The sequence below is a fragment of the Loxodonta africana genome, chromosome 23 (genome assembly GCF_030014295.1).
Source record: "Loxodonta africana isolate mLoxAfr1 chromosome 23, mLoxAfr1.hap2, whole genome shotgun sequence".
Taxonomy (NCBI): domain Eukaryota; kingdom Metazoa; phylum Chordata; class Mammalia; order Proboscidea; family Elephantidae; genus Loxodonta; species Loxodonta africana.
In genome coordinates this window covers 59,782,007-59,804,424 of record NC_087364.1, presented here as the reverse complement: position 1 = coordinate 59,804,424, position 22,418 = coordinate 59,782,007, and the positions used below count along the sequence as shown (strand labels likewise).

Here is a 22,418-nt window from a genome sequence, read left to right as displayed (position 1 = left end):
ATTTAAATAACACTAGGTGATCTCTAAGATGCCTTTCACTCCTTTGTCTTTAACTGCATTTAATGCACTTGGGTTATTTAAAACACTTGCAACATCAACCACAAGGTACCAAATTTTCTCCGTTCTGTTTTCATAAAATAGCAACTAGTCATTCCTCACACTTACTGTTCAGCTTGAGAAACGAGCTTTAGGTTTCACACACTTCCATCACCTACCCAGTCTGCTTTAGACGATGGTGGTGAAAATGAAATAAGGTGACTTCTGTGTACGTGAGCACTTTCAAACTGTCATAACCAAGCATAAGATAGTAGCCGAATACACAATGAAGCAGCTACTCAAAACAGCTATGTAAATAAGGTAATGCGATGTCACGTGCAATATTTTCACTTCACCACAACCATGACCAGCAGAACTGCCTTTGGGATCTTTAAGGTATCTAATGCCCTTGGAGAGGAACCCCAGATCAAAGTGGGACAAACATACCAAAGACTTAAGAGTAAAAAATAAAACCAGAAAACATCTTAGATGAATGAACGTCTTTATGAAATCTTAGGGAGAAGGCCCTTCTCTGCACACAGCAGACCCAGCAACTTAACAAGGTTTAACAAAAAAAAGATTCCCTCCCCTCAATTAAATTTCTGAATGACTGGAGAAGAGGGGGAAAGTCAAAAGACACTAGGAAAAAATTTGCACAAGTAAAAGACTTTTTTTTCCCTTATGCTAAAAAAATTAAAAGGTCTTACCAAAATTTAATGTTTTTTAAAAAAACAAGCCAGGGAAGAACAGCTTTAGTGCTGACTAAGGCATAAGACACTACCACACACTGTGGATGGCGTATAAGTTGACGGAAATTTTCAAGACGACACCGTTTTCAAATGTAAAAGGTACATGTTATACATGATCTAGAAATTCCAGTAGAAACATATCCTAAGGAAATAAATTTGCAAAAAATGCACAGGAGAGGGCAAAGAAAACAGGAGGACAGACCAGCAGCATGAAATAATGCACTGGTTAAATTAAAAAATAAAACCAGCGTATCCATCTATACAACGGGATACTAATCAGCTACTAAGATGGTGATGCCGATTTTTATACACGTGGAAAGATGCCCACGCGATACTCGGATGATTATAAAACAACACTTACCGTACGATCTCTTTTTGTAAGGAGAAAAAAAAAATACAAATATATACAGACGTTAGGCTCATTTCTTAATCTGCCAGAAAGATATATACTGAAAATGTCAATAGTGAGGGTCTGCGGCTGATGAGATCAGGCCACTGCTAGCCTATAAATGAGGTGCCAGTGTGGGAATTAGAAAAAGGCACCCTCTCCTGGCAGACACATCCCCACAGGCACATGCCTTGCTGATCCTGCTTTCACCAGCATGAGAACGAGGTACTTCCTCCACACCGACCCAATCAGGCACTAGGGTACACAGCCTGGTGACCTGAATATGGATTTCAGCCTCGATTCACCACCCCTGGAACCCCCCCTCCCCCAATCCATTCACATACACCCCAGGAGGGATGCCCTTGTGCAGGTTACAACCTGCAGGTTGGGACAGGATTATGGATTATCGTATCCCTCATTTATACCTTTCCGTGCTGGTTTACTATTATTTACAATAAACACATAGATTTACTGTTTGTTGATTAGAGTAATGCTTATTTCCAATTTTGAAAACAGGTTTTGCCTTAATCCTCCTAAAACTCATTCCAACTTCACTTGTACTACCTCTGAAAACTCCAGTTCATGGCGAATCTACATGTTAGAGCAGAACCGCTCCACTGGGTTTTCTTGGCTGTAATCTTTAAAGAAGTAGGATCACCAGGTCTTTCTTCCGCGGCACCACTGGGGGGGTGCAAACGACAAACTTTTACGTTATTAGTAGGGTGCAAACGATTCACACCACCCAGGGACCTACTACTTCTACAGCCCTTATACATTTCCCTGTATTCTGATAACTTGTGCACATTATCTATTTAATGGCATATACCCAATAAAATCTCTACCGACATAAAAGTTAGATAAGCAGCACTACCTGTAGTAATAAATGTCATTCTAAGACAAGCTGATGACACTTAGTACTGGAAATGAGAAGGGACTGAGGAGGGGAGGAGGAAAGGAAGGTAGCCCACAGAAATAAATCTCTCCTACCGCACTCAAAAAGCCCTTCAACAGACGTGCAGTCTGGAGAGAAAAGCAACTAAACTCTTTAACTGGTCATCTTTTTTTCCCCATTTAACTCCAGATGCAAGATTTATTTCTTCATTACACTACTGGGTTCCCAAAAGACAGCGTTTTAAAGAAAAATGATGAGTGATTACCATACAGTTAAGCAAAGCATCGGTAAAATAATACAGCCATTGGACTGGGGTTAAAGGAGAACTGGGCTCTTTTCGTGGCTCCGTGGAATATGTAATTTTACACAAAGCAAATCACAACCTCTCTGGTCTCATGTTTTCTCATCTCTAAAGTGGGGGTTGGGCTAAAAAAAAGCCCCTTAAGTCCCCTTTCAGCTTTTGATAGGACTTTAAAGCCTCTTTCACCCTGGAAGAGCCAATTTCAGTATGCAGCAAGAGTTTACTTTCTGAGTTATAGCTCATTTAGTCTCTTCACGATTCTGGAAAATGTCGTGCCCAAATCGTTCTCCACTCTAGAAGGTGGAGTCCTGGAGGCATAGCGGTTAAGAGTTCGACTGACCAAAAGGTCGGCAGAAGAAAGGTATCAAGACCCACCAACAAAATATTTTCCAAAAGGCCAAAAAACCAAATCCGTTGCCGTCGAGTCGAATGCGACTCATAGCAACCGTACAGGACAGAGCAGAACTGCCCCCAAAGAGTTTCCAAGGAGCGCCTGGTGGATTTGAACTGCCGACCTTTCGGTTAGCAGCTGCAGCACTTAACCACTACGCCACCAGAGTTTCCAAAAGGCCAAAGGAAGTAGTTTACTTAAGTATGAGAAAAAAGCACTAGTCCTTATTCGAACATTATGTAATTTGTCACAAAAAAAGACGCCCTACAAAAGCACCACAGTGAGAGATGGTTTAAGTATTTCTTACAAAACAAAGAACTCGAGCCTAGAAAAACCGCTAACGTATACAACCATCACTCACATGGTTTGAAGGCACAGGCGGAAAAAAAAAATCGTGCAGTTCTGACAGTATTTACCTTCCCCCAAAGAAGCAAACTGCAAAGAAGAAAACCTCTGCAATCAGAAAGAAATTAGGGAGGAACCCAGCTTCTGCAGGGTCTTTTAACTGTCCAAATCCAAGTGCACGGTCGGGTACAATGTTCTTCTGTGATTAACTCACCGCTACACATTCATGCAACCCACACAGTCACTCACATTCTTCCGACCGGCTGGGGTGGCACCGTGGACGAGTCACAAGATAGCGGCGGGAGTGGAAATTTCCTCTCCCGGCCGTGGGGCACGCTCTGGCTTCCCGGAACCGCAGGGCGCCTCCGCCAGGGCCTCTCCCGGCCGCCGGGCTCGGTACAAAGGAGGCCCCGGGGCTCGGCCCTGGGGCTCGGCCCCGGCGCGCTCGGGGCTCGGCTCCGAGCAGGGGTCCCGGCTTCCGGCGCCGCACGTGCGCCCCGCTCGGCGCCCGGAGCAAGGACCCGGCGTCGCCCGGCGCAGCTGCCCGCGGGCCCCGCCGCCTCGGGGTGGAGTGGCGGCCCGCCCGGCCCGCCCGAGCAGCAATGAATGGGCCGCCGGAGGCGGGCCGCGCTCCGCCGCCGCCGCTGCTGCCGAGTCGGCGGCCGGGAGGAAAGCCGCGACGCGCGGCGGAGGCGGTAAGGACTCCGGGGCCCCGGCGTGGGGGACCGCTCCCGCCTTCCCCACCCGACCGGCCCGGCGCCCTCAGGACTCGCCGGCCTCGGGCGCCCCACGGCCGCCCGCTCACCCCAGCTCTTGGCGGTGCGCCCCAGGAACTCTCCGGTGGTCGGGTTATAGAGGAACAGCTTCCACTCGGCCAGGCTCTGGTTCAAGGACTTCTTGTCTTTCTTCGTCATGGTGTGCCCGTGGACAGCGAGGTGGGCGGCGGCCGCGGGGGTGGAGGCGGCGAGGAGCGCGGAGGCGCGTCCCGGCTCAGGCGGCGCAGCCCGGCGACTGCGGCGGACGGCGGAACGACCGAAGGCACCTCCTAGTTGCGGCGCACACTCCAGCCGACTGCGGCGCGCCGAGCCGAACGACCGCTCCGGCCGCGGCAGCCTGACGTCACGACCGCCCCAGCCAATCCCCGCGCGCCTCGGCCCGCGCCGCCACCGCCGCCGCCGCCTCCCGCCCGCGGCCCGGCGCTGCCCCGAGCGGAGAGGGCGCCCCGCCCACTCCCGGCCCCGCCCACTCCCCGGCCCCGCCCCCGCCCCGCTCGGAGGACCCTGTGGGCTCCTTCTCTCCTGGTCGGGGGCAGCACAAACGACACACGGCAACTTCAGAGAGCTACAGAGGCCTAGAGTAATCAAGTTTATAACAGTAATCGAGAGCTCGGCGTCCCTGACCCGCAGGTTTCTTAAGAGGAGGTCTGGGTTTCCCGGGTGCTCCGGGGAGCACGGAAACGACTCCAGTGTGCCCCAGTCGTCTTCACCGAGAAGGGGCGGCCACGATGTTAACCACCTGCCCTCCCCGAACGGCCCCGCAAAAGCCTCTCCAGGCGTTCTCCTTGGGGCTCTGTGACGTTACACAAATATACTCTGCCGTAGCAGCTCGTCAGGGGATTACACAATTCAGCTGCTCGGAGAATGCTCTTACTTGGTTCTTTTAACCCAAACCAACCCCTTGCTGTCTAGTGGATTCCGACTCATAGCGACCCTATAGGACACAGTAGGACTGCCCCTTAGGTTTTCCAAGGCTGTATGGAAGCCGACTGCTACATCTTTCTCCCGCAGAACGGCTGGTGACGTTGTGGTTGGCAGCCGAGGTCTTTAACTACTGCCACAAGGGTTCCCTGGCTCTTTTAAATGAGTCTGGATTTAGGCAGCAACTTTGGGTCAATGGGAACGTCGTTCTAAATATGCCAGTATTAATTATAAAGTATAATTCTCCAGATTCCTTTGAATTTATCAGTTAAATCAATATACATGTTTTCCTGGGGTTCCTGTCAAAAGACCCTCCACTTTTTCTCAGACCCTTGAGTTCTCAATCTACAGGAAATTAAAGCTCCGTTGTTTTTTTTTTTTTTTTTTTGGTTACTGTTAATGCCTACATCACGTTACCGGCTTTTCATCTTTTCCCCTGTAGTGGACGCGCCTCTCGGGCGGAGTTGAGGGTGCAGTCAGAGTTTTCTTACACAAGATGGAGCTGAAGAGTACAGTCCCTTCAGACTTGCAACAGAGTAGAAAGACCTAACTAGGAGTTTGGGGAGAATGTGCGTTTTATAGAAAAAAGAAAGGAAGCACTGACTCTGTTTATTAGCAAATAAAAAAATTATGAATGAAGAATAGAGCATTGTTTGGAATGACAAATTATAATCCATATGGAAGTTTAAACCCAGCTTGCCAGTGCTTTGGAAAGAATAACCCACTGCCCTGAAGTCGATTTCGACTCATAGCGACCCTACAGGACAGAGAAGAGCTGCCGCATAGTTTCCAAGGCTGCAATCTTTAGCAGGCCGACAGCCAACTCTTTTCTCCCGCTGAGCGGCTGGCGGGTTCAAACCACCCACATTTCGGTTAGTGGCCAAGCGCTTAACCTCTGTGCCACCACGGCTCCCTTGGGAAGAATAAAAAAAAAATAGATAAAGAAAAATCTGGTATTTCCCTGACTTTGCTTGTCAGAACAAGGAATTATGACATGTCTCTCACAAAGGGACAAGAGATAGAAGTTTTTGTTTTTATTTTTTTAAAGAAAGCTAAATTTATAATTATGATCTTCGGAAGGATAACCAAAATCCAGTTACTTTTTTGAGCCAATGACACCAAAAGATTTGTAGAAATATTCTGTAAAAGTTGGTATAAAATTAGTATTACAAATGGAACACCATGCTAGCTGACTAGAATGCATTTCTTTAGGTCGTAAGCCAGTTTGAAAAAGAACTGAGGAATGGAAATAGTTACTTTTTTTTTTTTAATTGTGCTTTAGGTGAAAGTCTGCAGTGCAAACTAGTCTCTCATTTAAAAACCCATACGCAAATTGTTTTGTGACATTGGTTGCAATCCTGGCATTGTTTCAGCGCTCTCTCCCTTTACCTTTCCACCCCTGGTTCCTGTGTCCACCTGTCAAATATTCCAGTCCTTTCCTGTCCCCTTGTCCCCCCATCCCCCCCCCACCTGGCCCTTCACACCTGATTGAACCAAGAAGGACATTCCTTATGTGTGCCATTGCCTATCCTGTAGACCTGTGTCATCTTTGACTGAAAGGTGGACCTCAGGAGTAGCCACAGCTCTGAGCCAGCAGGGTGTCTGGAGCCATAGTCTCGGGGATTCCTTCAGTCTCTGTCAGACCTGTAAGTCTGGTGATTTGTGTGTGTGTGCGTGAATTTGAATTTTGTTCTACATTTTTATCCCTCTCTGTCTGAGGCCCTCTATTGTGATCCCTGTCAGAGCAGTTGGTGGTTGTAGCTGGGCACCATCTAATTCTCCTAGGCTCAGTCTGCTGGAAGCTGTGGTTCATTAGTCCTTCAGACTAATATTTTCCTTGTGTCTTTGGTTTTCTTCATTGTCCTCTGCTCTGGAGAGGATGGAACCAATAGACGTACCTTACATGGCCGCTCAGACGCCCCAGACGCTACTCAGCAAAGTAGGATGTAGAACATTTTCCTTATGAACTATGTTATGCCAGTTGACCTAGATGTCCCCTGAGACCATGGTCCCCAGCCCTCAAACCCAGCAACTAGGTCCCTCAAGGTGTTTGGATGTGTCTAGGAAGTTTCGATGACTTTGCCTTGGTCAAGTTGTACTGACTTCCACTATATTGTGTGTTGTCTTTCCCTTCACCAAAGCTGACACTTGCCTACCACCTAGTTAGTGATTTCCCCTTCCCTCTCCCCTCCCTCGTGACCATCAGAGATTGTTCTTTTACTGTGTGTAAAGTTTCCTTGGGTTCTTAGTGATCTCATATAATATTTGTCCTTTTGTGATTGACTTATTTCACTCAGCATAATGCCCTCCAGATTCATCCATATTGTGAGACGTCTCCCGGATTAATCATTTTAATCATTGTTCTTTATCATTTTGTAGTATTCTACTTTGTGTCTGTGCCATAATTAGTTTATCCATTCATTTATTGATGAGCACGTAGGTTGCTTCCATCTTTTTGCTATCATGAGTAATGCTGTAATCAGCATGGGTGTGCATATGTCTATTCCTGTGACAGCTCTTATTTCTCTAGGATTTATTCCTAGGAGTGGGATTGCTGGATTGTATGGTATTTCTATTTCTAGCCTTCTAAGGAGGCACCATATCGTTTTCCATAGTGGTTGTACCATTTTACATTCCCACCAGTAGTGCATAAGAGTTGCAATCTCCGTGCAACCTCTCCAACATTTGTTATTTTCTGTTTTATTGTTGCTATTCTTAATGCCAGTAATGTTGAGGTGAGATGATATCTCATTGTAGTTTTTATTTGCATTTCTGTAATGGCTAAGGAGGGAGGAGAATGCGGCAGTGTGCTTCCATAAAGATTACAGCCTTGGAAACCCTCTGGGACAGTTCTACTCTGTCATTTAAAAAAAAAAAAAACCCTTGCCGTTGAGTCAATTCTGACTCATAGTGACCCTACAGGACAGAGTAGAACTGCCCCATAGAGTTTCCAAGGAGCGCCTGGTGGATTCAAACTGCTGACCTTCTAGTTAGCAGCGGTAGCACTTAACCACTACGCCACCAGGGTTTCCTACTCTGTCATACAGGGTTGCTATTAGTCAGAATCAATTGGATGGCAATGGGTTTTGTTTGGTAATGGCTAATGATTACAAAAGTGCTATCGAAGCATTGCCTAATGTGTCTGTTAGCCGACTGAATATCTTCTTTGATGAAGTGTCTGTTCATATCCTTTGCCCATTTTTTAATTGGGTTATTTGTCTTTTTGGTGTTGGCGTATTCTGTAGATTTTAGAAGTTAGACCCTTGTCAGATATGTCGTGGCCGAATTTTTTTCCCCAGTCTGTAGGTTCTCTTTTTACTGTTTTGGTGAAGTCTTTGATGAGCATAAGCATTTAATTTTTAGGAGCTCCCAGTTACATAGTTTATCTTCTAATGTTTGTACATTGTTATTTATGGTTTGTGTTGTATTTATGCCATGTATTAGGGCCCCTAGCATTGCCCCTATTTTTCTTCCATGATCTTTACGGTTTTAGGTTTTATATTTGGGTCTTTGATCCACTTTGAGTTAGTTTTTGTGTAGGGTAGGAGGTAGTTTTTCTATCTCACTAAAGAATGCTGTTGGCATTTGGATCGGGATTGCATTGTATCCGTAGGTTGCTTTGAGTAGAAATGACATTTTCACAATGATGAGTCTTCCTATCCATGAGTATGGTATGTTTTTCCATTTATGTAGGTCTCTTTTGGTTTCTCGTAGTAGTGTTTGGTACTTTTCTTTGTATAGGTCTCTTACATCCCTGGTTAGATTTATTCCTAAGTATTTTGTATTTTTAGGGGCTATGATAAATGGTATTGTTTTCCTGATTTCTTTTTCAAAGTTCTTTTTGTTGGTGTATAGGAATCCAGCTGATTTTTTTATATTGACCTTGTATCCTGCTACTCTGCTGAATCTTTCTATTAGTTCCAGTAGTTTAATAGTTAATTTTTTATTTCATTGAAAATCTAACTACAGATTAGAAGAAAGCTAAAATACTTGTAGAGTTGATAATAGGCTTTTTAGTTTATGTAAGAGTGATGATATAGAATCTGTTTGGAATAAAATATAAAACCCTCTATGTATATGTATGTGTGCATGTTAGTACCAAGCACATTTTGAGAAAGCATTACCTGGCACACACAAAGAAAACACGGCAATCAAGAACATTTCGAGAGTCTTTCAAAGATATTAACAATATGACAGCTGTCAGAGATTTTTACTTCATATATTTTTATATTTTATATTAATGTGACTTTGAACACACAGTGCTTTGTGATTTACCAAATAATAATTTAAGTGCAAATATAATTCAGTAAGCAGTTTCAAACCCATGCCTAGTTTAGTTTGGTAACTAGATCGAACAGATTTCAGTTTGGGAGGAATTTTACATCCCACTCCAGAACGTGGGACTCTTTGTTCTCTGATATATGAACCCTGGGCATTACCGGGGAAAGAAAATACTGAGTATATTGGGGGCTATTGACCTACCAAGTATGAGCAGCTGAAAGACTGAATTTAATCACAGTTTTATTCCCTGAAGATTTATTTTACTATACCTAAAGCTTTTTTTTGTTGTTGTTAAAGGAGATGTTATTTACGGTTGCCAGATAAAATACAAAATGCCCACTTAAATTTGAATTTCAGACAGAAAACAGATAGTTTTTTTCTGTTTTTTTTTTTTACTAATTGTCTCCCATGCAGTATTTGGGACATATTACACTAAAAAATTATTTGTCATCTATCTGAAATTTGGAGTTCCTGGGTAGTGCAAATGGTTAATATGCACTGCTCCTAACTGAAAGATTGGAGGTTCAAGTCCACACACAGGTGCCTCTCCTATGAAGAAAGTCCCGGAGACCTACTTCCAAAATATCAGCCATTGAAAACCCCATGGAGCACAGTTCTATTTTGACACACAGGGGGTCGCCCTGAGTTGAAGTAGACTCCGTGGCAAATGTGTGTGTGTGTGTGTGTGTGTGTGTGTATGGTGTGTGTGTGTAATCTGAAATTCAAATCTAGCTGGGTAGTCTGCATTTTCATTTGCTGAATCTGGCTACTCTACCTGAGGATACCTATGAATCCTACACTAATAATCACAGCAGTCATTTAGAAATAACTCTCTGAGTCCCAAGCTCTGTACTATTTGCTTAGTGTGATTTATTTTCTTAATTTTCAGATACCCTAATTAAGGGAAGTGAGGTTTGGAGAAATTCGGTAACTTTCCCCTGGTTAAAAAGCTATCAGAAGACTGCATGTAGGTTCAAATGCCCACCCACCAACCAACACAGCCTCTGCAGTGAATGATGGCAGAGCTCTGGGGAAACTTCACAAAGCTGAAGGAAGCAGAATGAGAGAAACAGTTGTGGCCCTCTCATGGAGTACGCTGCCTACTCAAGAGTGTCCATTTTCTACTTTCTATGGACATAGACAAGATATTTTGACTTTGAATTGACTAAAACTCATAGTTTCATTCCTGAATTTTAGATTCATGTGTACAGGGAAAAGTATTTCCGTTTTTACAGCAGCATCTTATTTATAACTTGGTGTTATAATGATGTAACTATGATTCTGAATCACTGAAAGGCCATTATGTGTCCCTGGAAGAGTCAATATTAAGATTTCTTTAGAAATAGTCCTTCCCTACAAGCAGCAGCTACAGTTGTGTTGGCGTTTTACACAGAAGAGAATCCTAAAAGTTTCTGGAGAGCCAACAAGTCACCTATGATGGGACAAAAATCTGATTGGCATGGGCCTTCTATCAACAACACTCAGTGCCTGAGACAATGGAGCCCAACCTTCAGAGTTCTGAATGAAGCTCAGAGTATTATATCCAGTCAAAATATCATTCAGCTATAAGAATAAAATGAAGACATTTTCAGACATCTGAGAACTCAACCTACCTCTCACACATACTTTCTGAAAAACAAAAACAAAAACTAAGGATGGACCAGTAAAAAAAAAGGGGGGGGGGGCAGAATCTTGGAATCCAGGAAACACTGATCTTAACCAAGGAGTGCAATGAAGGGGCAGACCGAGAACGACAGCTGTACAGCAGGCCACGTGAGCACCTGGTAGTGAGTGGGCCATATCTTCAAGAAGAAAATGGATTTCATGCCACAGAGTCTGAGGTTAAGATTCTGGATAAACTTAATCATATGTTGAAGGCATGTAGTTCTTTTGTTAAGAAGGGGAAAAGGAAAGCAATTAAAAACTGTGTTCCAAATATAAAGCAAATTAAAATGTGCTATTATTCTGAGCAACTAATGGAGTGTTTGAGAATATAATTTTTTGATCTTGATGTTTGCAGCATCCTTCTTCTAGTGACAAGAGGTAGTAGTATAGGTTTACATTTCTATTCTAACTTGATGCACTTCGTTCTACAGTCAATAATATTTACATAATCAAAATTGTATAATTGCAGTTTATTAACTTTCAAAACTTAGAATCAACCAAATTTGACAGGGAGCAAAGGCCCTGAGATTGGAGGGTGCCTGTTGGAGGAATAGCAAAGAGACTGGTGTGTTTAGAAAAGAAGCAAGTAAGAGAGAAATAGACTATAGGGGGTTGAGTGTGGAACCTGGAGACTTAGTTAAGACAGAGAACAGAGGAATCCCCAAATCTGCAAAGGAAGTAACGAGAAATGGGCCAGGGTGCAGAGACAAAGCCATTTCCCAGAACAATGGGGCAGGGTATCAGAAAATAGCCCACAAACTTCTTTAAAGTTGCCTTTCAGAAGCAGCTGGAGAAAACCAGCCCCAGGGACATGTGCAGAACATCCACTTGTGACCGCTGTGTGACCTTCCACCAGGGCAGTGAGGGGCTGCAGCCCTAGTCAGGGAATTGAACCCAGGGAGTGAGAGGCTGCAAAGATGCGACACCCCATAATAAGTCCTGCTATGAATCCAGAGGCCTCTGGGACAGGAGCCATCTTGGAAAGCTGCTGCACCTGAACCTTAGTTAACATATCCCTGCCTGTGCCTATGGATAAATATGAATCTTTTCCTACCCAAGAACTTTTAAAAAAACTCAGGCCCGTCTTTTGTTCTGTGAGACGGGGGTGTGCCTTGCTCTAAGCCCTCCTCGTCTCTGATTGCAAGCCTCTTCAATAAAGCTTTGCTCGTGTGGAAAACTGTATGTGCCTTACCTGCTCATTCTTGATCAGTGAGAGGCAAGAACCTTATTCCGGTAACAAAATGACCAGTTATTTTTTAAAAAATGACTGTTGTAAACACTGACAATATAAAAGGAATAGTGTATTTTGTTCATCAGTGGACTTTATCAAAAAAGGGAAAAGACAATTTAGAGATTGGGAGAAAATTTTCAGGAACCATGTATCTGATAAAGGTCTAATATGCAAAATATATATAAAACTTGTACGACTTAACAACAAAAAGACAAACAATCCAATCAAAAAATGGACAAAGGACTTGAACAGACATTTCACCAAAGAGGATATTCAAATGGCCAATAAGCCCATGAAAAAATGTTCAACATCCTTAGTCATTAATGAAAAAACCCCAAACCCATTGCCACCGAGTTGATTCCAACTCATAGTGACCCCATAGGACAGAGTAAAACTGCCCCATAGGGTTCCCAAGGCTGAAATTTTTACAGAAGCTGTTTGCCTCATCTTTCTCCTGGGGAGTGGCTAGTGGGTTCAGAATCACCAACCATTCTGTTAGCCAAGCTATACCACTGGGGCTTCTTCATTAGCCACCTAACCTCTAGTAGAGTGGCAATGATGAAAAAAAGGAAAACCATAGTGTTGGCCAAGGTTGTGTGGAGAAACTGGAACCCTCATATACTGCTGGTGGGAACGAAAATGGCACATCAACTGTGGAAAACAGTTTGATGGGTCCTCAAAAAGTTGAACATAGAGCTACCATTTTGACTCAGCAATCCCCACCCAAAACCCCACTGTGGTCAAGTCGATTCTGACCCATAGTGACCCTACAGGACACGATAGCTCCATAGGGTTCCCAAGAAGAGGGTGCTGGATTCCAACTGCCGATCTTTTGGTTAGTAGCCAAACTCTTAACCACTATGCCACCAGCGTTCCTAGGTATATATACCCAGATATATATACTCTCAAACAGAAACCTGCGTACCAATGTTCATTGCAGCACTTTTCACAAGAGCCAAAAGGTGGGAACCAAAACGTCCATCAACAGATGAATGGATAAGCAAAATGTGGTACAGACACACACTGAAGTACTAAACCAAACCAAACCCATTGCCATCGAGTCGATTCTGATTCATAGCGACCCTAGAGGACAGAGTAGAACTGCCCCTTAGAGTTTCCAAGGAGCGCCTAGTGGATTCGTACTGCCGACCTTTTGGTTAGCAGCTGTAGCACTTAACCACTACACGACCAGGGTTTCCACTGAAATACTACTCAGCCATAAAGAGAATGAAGTGCTGGTGTATGCCACGACATGGGTGAACCCTGAAAACATCATGCTGAGCAAAATAAATCAGTTGTAAAAGGACAAATATGTTATGATCTCACAACCCCTAACCGGAAACTTTTTTTTCCCTCCTTGAAGGAAGATTTAAGTTCTCTATAGAAGGGTAAGAACTAATATTTAATTAAATTGAATTGCTAGATATTAAACCAAACCTGTCGTGGTCGAGTTGATTCCAACTCATAGGGATTTTGTAGGACAGAGTAGAACTGCCTCATAGGGTTTCCAAGAAGCAGCTGGTGGATTCGAACTGCTGACCTTTTGGCTAGTAACCAAGCTCTTAACCACTGTGCCACCAGGGCTCCTGTTAGATATTAAAAACCAAAAACCCAGTGCCGTTGGGGAACCAAATGAAATTTTGTCCAACAAAAACAGCAATTTCCTATGGTTCAACTTAATATATGCTTTTTTTCACTAGAAACTATACAAATGTACTCAAAACCACAATTATGGGTTGTACGTAATTTTTTTTTATATTGATTTTTCCACCTAACTTAACTACAATGGTTTTTAAAACCCCACAGAATTCTGTCAAAAACACAAAACTCTTTTCAGCCACAGAAAGGGTTAAGACATCAGTTAGCGAGTTTTCTCATTTGCTTTTGTTTGATCTGCCAGTTACAAAGCGACCTGCTAATTTAACTCAAATGTGAAATTAAAAGTCTGTCACAGGAAAGTATCCATAAAACAATCAGGCCCCTTGGACATGATGCTGAAATAATACATACTACAGTTTTTCTATTTACTTATTTCATGAAGAGCAGTAACTAAAGAGGGACCAGAAAGAATTTCTTTATACAAAGACAGAAGGTGATCTAAGTAAGAATAATGTCTCATACTTTATCATTATTTTACAGTAAGCCTTGAAAGCATTGGGATCTCAAAAGTTAAACTTTTTCTTGTGTTGTAGGGTAAAAAAAAATCATAAAGTTTAGTAAAGCAAAAAGAAAGTTTTATTCAGCATATATCCAAAAAGGCAAAAGTCTGAAGTGGGCAAGGAGGCTGCCAGAGCTAATGTCTACCCCAATCTAAGAAAACATTACAGAATTATCAAAAGTGGAAAAACGGACAAGCATGCTGCTAAAGCCATGTCTGTCCAAGTCCAAAGAATATTAAGAATAAACAAGAATGAGAAAATGGATAAGCATACTGCCACAGCCGTGTCTGCCAAGTCCAAGGAACATTCTAGAGCCATCAGTATATATTAACATTACAAAATGGGCAAAACCATTGAAAGCTTCATCTTTCACTGATTGGCTAGAAATGGTGATCTTACACTTTGAATTGCCTTTCTTAACAATCTTTGGTACAGGAGTGTTTTCATTGGTCCAGTAAATTTTCTAATCACTAAATGCTAATAGAAAAAGATAAGGGTGGAAAGTCTTTTGTTTTCTGGCTTCTGTGAAATGTTCCCTAAAAGATATTTTCCAAGATTATCTTAGCTTTATTGTCTTTATATGTCAAGGCCCAGTTGATGTGTCTTTGTGAGTCCAGCTCCAGCTGGGTCACATTCTCTATGCTCAAGGACAGGGAATAATGATTTCAGTATTATTTCCTAAATCACTTGATACACCTCAACTGTTCCTCTCAAATTTGAAGTATTTGATTCCCTAATCAAGGGTCTTCCCTGAGAATTGTTGTTCTAAACTTGGCAATTTATCTCTGAGCGTCACCTTGAAGAACTAAAAACTATAGAGGATGTGTAGTTTCAAATTTTGGTTCTCGATATTGTCATAGGATGAACATATTGCTTATGGACTCTTAGGTCTTTGGGGACGGGACCCTCGAGACACGCTGGTCCAAGCCCTTCATTTCACCAAAGAGGACAGAGAGACTGAGAAATTCAGCCTACATAGGAAGTCAATGAGATACCAAGAGTGAGGGAGGCCAACGACCTTTGGGCTCCCAGTGAGGCTTTCTTTCCATTATACTGTGATGTTTTCTTCAACTCATCATCAAAAATATCAGTGCTTTTAAAAAACAAAACCTAGTTTAAAATGAACTTTAGTAAACCTGGTAAATCATGATTCTTCAGAAATTTTAGAAAATTGCCCCACACAGGTCAGGAATAATGAAAGTAAACAAAATATTTTCCATGTTTTGAAGTCTGAATCATCCCCGTATTCATATGGAAATATGGGCTGAAGGGACAGTAGGACCTATTTTTACATATCCCACCCTTATGTGAACAAAGAAATTTCACAAGCACTGATTAAGACCCATTTCTACCTGTTCAAACAGCTGTGGGTTTCCGGTGCCTTTACAAGACAACGCCTAAGGTGAAATGGGAGCAATTCAAACCCTGAAGCTGATTTTCTAGTTACCAGCAATACACTATCAAATTTTATTAAAAAATAACTGACTTACCTTAATGTATTTAAATAATCTCTTTTCCTTTCAGTTTGATATTTTGTTTTTTAGGAATTGTGTCAGAGAAATGACTGTGTCCTTTTAAGCAGAAACCATGAAACTGTCACAGTCTGGCTAAGAGGAACATTGAAACGTCATTTTAGGCAATATCTGTATGTTATTTCCTAAGAGACTTGGTAATGTCTCCAGGGGCGTGGGAATTCAAGTTCTGTGATTCTAATTATGGTGTTGCAACCAACTGACTATAATAATGGTTTAATTATTTTCACTCACACTCATCATTTCTAATGCATTGTAATGTAGGTGCATAACTCTGCCTTGCTGGGGATGTTATAAGGGGAATGGTCTTTTGGTTAAATGTTGCTTTGGGAATTAGAAAATCTCCATAAATGCATATGGGTGTTTCAACTTCCTACAAAGTACCTTTCAGGAGCAAGAAACAGAAAGTAAACTCAAATTGGTAGAAACAATAAAGAGAATTTACTAGAGAACAAAGCTGAAAAGTCCAGAAGTTACAGGCTTCAGGAAAGGTTTGATCCAGGGCCCAAATGATATAAACATATCCTGGATTCTTACTTTCCAGTTATTGACTCTACTACCTCAGTTTTAGCTTCCAGAAACTCCTGAGCCTACACGCTTCCAGGTTAAAAGCCAGCAGAAAAGAAACTCTGCATTCTCAATAGCTTAAACAAAACTCCCAAATGTAGTCTCATTGGCCTCCATGCTTGGGTTCTGCGTTCATCCCAAACCAATTATGAAGGCCAGAGATGAGGTATACTGATTGTTTCAAGCCCTAGAGGCCCACTGTTGACCTGGGAATGAGATCAATCCCTTTCAAATACATGGTTCAGAAATCCGGAATCTTGTTTGGAAGAGGGAAGTGGGAACAAATCTTACAATGTCCAATTTAAACGCCTTCAAGATCTACCTTCTCAACCGAGAGTCGTTCGTGTATTTATTGATTCATACAACAAATATTTCTTCAGGGCTCACTATGTGCAAGGTCTTGATTCCATTCTATGTCACTCCATTTCTAGAGCAAGCATCAAGAGCTGCACCTCCAACTGTGGGCAGAATTACGAGAGAGACCAAGAAAACTAGTCTCCCAAGAACCTTCATGTTTTTAGAGCCCCACTCGTTACATTTTCAGGCTTCTGGTAAAGGAAGGGAAACAAAGCCATTCACCCACAAACCCTACGCAGGCCGATCTTCCTATTGTATCTTCAGAATTTGGGGGCCTAACAGATTTTCCAAGCCCATTCATAGCCCCAGATTAAGAACCCTTGTACTATAAGATCACCAAGATCCCTTCCAGACATAAGATTTACAATGTAATTGTGATTCACCAGTGACATGGAATGCAAAGTTCTCCTTTTTCAAATGGCCAAGGAAACATAAGCAAAGTGTACTCCTTGGGAGAGATAACTCTTTTCTAGGTTGAGGGGAGGAGCGGTTACAGCATTTAGTGGTTGACTTTAGGTTCTAACACGCCACCTACATCCCAGGTGGGCTTAGCTCAGAGAACTTTCTCTTTCTAGCATGTGCGTTATACAGAATAGGAAGGGACAGGAAGTGGTCATATATTTTGGATGTTCCCACTGACTGAGCAGGAAGCAACAAGAGAGATAACAGATGATTAAGAGCTCTCCCCAGGCTCCCTTTGGGAAAGCAGCCTTTGGGAAAACACGTGCAGAAAATGAGAGACAGTAAAACTGAGATGTTTTCAACCACGGTCTGACTGTGCCTGCCCTGTTTACAAAGCATTCTGAAATAGCCAAATGAAGTTCCTACACATTCAGCCAATGAAGAAAGGACAGAGGCCCTGGTGAGCGTAACATGGCCTGGTGTTAAGCATAACTTTTTCCCCCCCTAATTTAGCTTGCTAAATCTTTGGACTCTTGGGATCGATTTCTGTTTCCTTCCTTTCCCTGGGGGATGAAACGTTTTGGTGTTCAATAGGATGCTCTGATCATCTCATTGTAGACTTTGGGATTTATTCCAGTGTCTTGTTTGAGGGTCCATAAACAAACAAAAAACATTGCTATAGAGTCTTATAGGAGAGTAGAACTACACCGTAAAGTTTCCAAGGAGCAGTTGGTGGATTTGAGCTGCTGATCTTTTGGTTAGCAGCCAAGCTCTTAACCACTACACCACCAGGGCTCCTCTGCTGTTTGAGGGCAGAGACACCTAAAGTAAAGCTGGAGGATAAGAGAGGAAATGAAAAAGGGAAGACAAATCGGAAAAGTAGAGAAAAGCGACTTTTCTTGAGACTCAACTTAGCAATATAGTAAGAATAAGATGTTCTTGCCAAAGCTCGGCTCCCTGCACCTACATAAACATAGTAGAAGTCATTTGGGTATCGTTGAGGGAAACCCTGCAGTAGTGTTGCTGGGTGGAGGCTCCAAGTTCTGCTTGGTCTGACTTGTCTCAGCCAATAAACAAGACTGAGGTGGGAGAACAGAAGGCACTTTTATTTCATTGCTCAAGGAAAGGCACAATCAGGACTCCTGCCACCAAGACTGCCCAGCCAGGGCAAGGGGGAAGGTTACTTTTAAGGGGCTTACAAGTGGGAAGTTCATACAAGTTACATCCATGTTACTGGTCCTCCAGGTCTCGCTTGGCAAGACACTGAGACATGAGTTGGGTGAAAGCAAAAGAAGAAAACTTCATTTGGTTGGCCAAGCAAAGGAGCACATTGGCACCTCGTCACCAAGATGGCTCCTCCAGCAGCAGGCACGTGGGTTATACGGGGAGGAAACAGAGGAGGGATGCGCTCTTCTTCAGGGCATGTTCAGGAGAGTGGTCCATCAGGATTGGTGGACAGCCCCTGTGATGATACCTATGTCATCAGGTCTGCACAGCTGCACCGGGGCCATGACAGAGGGAAAAAGGTGGCTTAGCTCCTCCCATCCACCATCCAGCAACTGCCCGCCTCATGAACAACATTCTTAACCATACTATGCAGGCGCAATGGGGTTTACATATAACTTCATGCGTCGCATGTTCAGAAAATGGTGGTTAAATCTCACCCAGAGGCAGGGAAGTTATTATGTACGAGGTACTTCAGGAGCTAAAAAATTATCTTGAATGTCAACAGGCTGCCTAATCTGGTTTCTGCCAATTTCCTCTAGTTTGGGGCAGCAGTTAAGGAGAGGGGAACCAGGATTTCCATGTAAAGCTATAGGGTATATCAAACAAAGGAACCAGGATTTTAACGTAAAGCTACTGGGCGTGCCAAATGAGCTGCTTGAGGCAGTGGAATTTTCCACAGCCTAGGGACCTCTGTCTTGGTAGGGTAGTAAGGTGGGATCTCATTTCTAAGACAAATGTACATTGACCAAGAAGAAATTCAAATCCAAGCTTTAACCTGAATTCTGGCCTCATGTCCTTCTGCAGGACAAGCTCCAAGAGCATAGCTTCTATGCTGTCACATCATGGGTTGCCTGTGGCCTTTATGCATAGGTTTTCTCAAACAGACCAATACCAGAAGAGATTAAGTTGCTTTTGTAGTCTTCAGATTTACAAATAGAGCTGATCCTCAGTCAGTTAAGAAATTAGAATAAAATGATAACTCCTATACCTGAGTTATCCCCACACATTTCAACCTCCTTAGCATGGGATCACTCGGCCACGCACCTAACGCAGGTATACGAGTGTTAGTATTTTCATTTTGGGCATATGCTTTGTAGGAGGGTTTTAGTTAGGTGATGACTTCCAGCACTTTGGACTTCTTGAATGAATCAGCCTTCTAAAGGGAATGTGTTTTAGCTTCTAGACTTAACTTGGGCATTGGAAGGGGAGTGGGTACACTAAACAGAGGTCTTGTCTTCAAATTATTTTCCAGGGTCAGCTTCTCTTAGACCCAGGAAATAAGTGAGTCTTCCTCACAGCAGTAGTTTGTCAGCCTTTTCTGGTAGTAAATGAGATTCTGAGGCAGCAGTTGATGTGCTTGGTGTAATGAACTTATAGCTTTTGCTTGATTCTTAACTACCGCCGACCTCCCAACACAGTCCTACCTCCAACTTTAGGGACAATGTTTAAGGCCAGGAGGCTTCAGAAGCCCTGGTCAGAAACTCCTTGATTCAGGGCAGAGTTGGTCTTGCTCTTTCCTGCTGCTGCGTTGACCTTGGTTCCAGGTTTCTAATAACTGGGTCTACTTTCCTGTTTCTAACTCTTGCTTTGTTCCTAACTTGCTAGTTCCCTTCCCAGTTCCTCAGTGAGCTGTTTTCCTCTATTCCCTCCAGTAACTAGAAATTTCTGACCTTGAGACTCAAACTCCTATGCCTGAGTTATCCCCACACATTTCAACCGCCTTAGCATGGGATCACTCGGCCACACACCTAACGCAGGTATACGAGTGTTAGTATTTTCATTTTGGGCATATGCTTTACTTAGCTTTAATTTTTTTTTTTTAATAAGCAGAAAATTTCACACCTGAGCTGTTAATTTAGTGAATGCCCTGAATCTCACAGAAAACAAGGCATTAATTTGCTAAAATCTAATTGCAACAGCTGATGGGAACACAAACAAGATGGACTAAATAAACTGGACTGTCACTTAACATCTCTTAACATTAGCAGAAGAAAGCTTAATATAAATGCGATATGGACAAAAACCAGGGCAAATATTTTAATAAAATGTGAACCTGCTGTAACAGCTATCTGGTCAAGGGCCTCATTTCAGTTTTTTAAAAGAGATCAAAAGCTTAAGAATTAGGAATTATAATCATAACAATTGCCATAATCATCTTGTTTAAAACGAGAGGAAAACACGTTGTTATATTCATTTACTTTGGCAGAAAAAAAAATGGAGTTTCAGTTTTGCAGATAATTTGTTTGGAGCATTTGTTCTATAGACAAACGGTTTCTGTCTCTACTTTTTCTTTGAAACCATTCAATAGACCCGAATGATGTATAGAATGTTTTTTGTTTTTTGTTTTTTTTACCTTTAGAAATGAGTGTCTAGTTGTAATATCAAGATCATGCGAGACCAAGACATACAAAATGAGCTGGAAATGTCTCCAACTTTTTCCGGGCTCTGAAACAATTGATATTAATGTTGTAAAGTTGTGTCATAAAAGTTTGGTGGGAAAAAAAAGTTTAGTAGAGCTCACCTATTTTAGGATGCTTTCAGTTGCCAGTGTCAGAAAACCAAAGAAAAATGGTTTAAGAATATATTTGTCTCATGTAGGAGGTCCCAGGGTTGGTTTTGTGCTCAACAACATCATGGAGAACCAGATTCTTCCCATCTCATCCTCTATGGGTCATCCAGGTGTTCCCTCAAGGTGCCAAGATGGCTGCAGCAGATCCAACAGCAGAGAGGGAGGGTCAGGGTCTCCTCACACACCACAGTCCTTTTATTGGAGAAGAAAACCCTTCCCAGAAGCACTCTCTTCCTGCCTCCCTTCTTTCATCACGTTGACCCGAACCTGGTCATACAACAACTCTAGCTGCAAAAGTCTTAAAAGTGGTGATTTGTCATTTTCAGCCTACTTTGGTTTCAGGGCTATGCTAGCTAAATAAAATGCTATTGGTAAGCTTTCCACCTTTCACTAAGCCAAGGTTCATTTCGTATTACATGGGATTTATATTCTCCTTAAAGTCTTGATAGAACTCAACCATAAAACCATATTGATGACCAGAGACTCCACCAAGCCTGAGCTCAGAAGATCTAGATGGTACCCGGCTACCACCAACAACTGCCCTGACATGGATCAAAACAGAGAGTCCCAGACAGAGCAGGAGAAAAATGTAGAACAGGGCTGAAATTCATATTAAAACACCAGACTTATTGGTCTGACAGAGACTGGAGGGACCCCAGAAACTGTGGCTCCCAGGTACTCTGCTAACCCAGAACTGAAAACATTCCTGAAGCCCACTTTTCAGACAAAGATTAGACAGGCCTATAAAACAAAAAATAACACACGTGAGGAATGTGCTTCTGAGTTCAAATATGTGAGACCAAACGGGCAGCTCCTGTCCCAAAGCAAGATGAGAAGGCAGGAAGGGGCCAGAACCAGATGAATGTACACAAGGAGCTCGAGGTGGAAAGGGGGAGTGTGCTGTCACATTGTGGGGATTCCAACCAATGTCACAAAACAATGTGCATACATTTTTAATGAGAAATTAATTTGAGCTATAAACTTTCACCTAAAGCACAGTAAAATAAAGAAATAAATATCCCCCTACAAAAAAAAAAATCTTGTTTTCTTTTTTGAAAGTAGATCGTTGACAACCTATTTCTTTCTTTCCTTTTTTTTTTTAATCCATTTCTTATATTACTGTTGGTAAGTTCAGGCTTTCTATTTTTGGTCAATTTTGGTAATTTTTATTTCTCTAGAAAGGCATCCATTTTATCTGGATTTTCAAATTCATTGGAATAAAGTCGTACATAACATTACATTTTTTAAAATCTCTGCATCCTGTTTTCATTCCTAATGTTATTGTGTCTTTCCCTTTTTATTTATTTTTTTTTCTGGCTCATACTTGCCAAAGGCTTTCTATGTTTTGATGTTATCAAAACATAGAACTTAAGTCTATTGTTTTTTGGTTTTCTATCTCACGTTATCTATTTTATCTTTATTAATTCCTTCCTTCTACCTTCTTTGGTTTATTTGTTATCCCTTTTCTAGTTTCTAGAGTTTAAAGCTAAGTTCATTTACTTTCAACCTTTCTTGCTTTCTAACATCTGGATTTAACATTACAATTTTCTCCCTGAGAAATGGTTTTGTTATGTTTCAGAGTTTGAGATACTTTGTTCTCATTGTCACTGATCTCTAAATAATTCCACT

At 42.4% G+C, this 22,418-nt stretch overlaps 1 protein-coding gene across 1 annotated transcript in view; it reads right to left on the bottom strand.

The window, feature by feature from the left end:
• The window catches only part of ATP1B3 (ATPase Na+/K+ transporting subunit beta 3), a 36,631-nt gene extending 32,518 nt beyond the window's left edge, over window positions 1-4,113 (bottom strand). The window contains exon 1 of the mRNA XM_003416223.4: window positions 3,908-4,113. Coding sequence (XP_003416271.1) covers window positions 3,908-4,016 — 109 coding nt within the window. The 5' untranslated portion in view covers window positions 4,017-4,113. The remainder of the gene's footprint in view (window positions 1-3,907) is intronic.
• Between the last annotated feature and the right edge of the window lie 18,305 nt (window positions 4,114-22,418).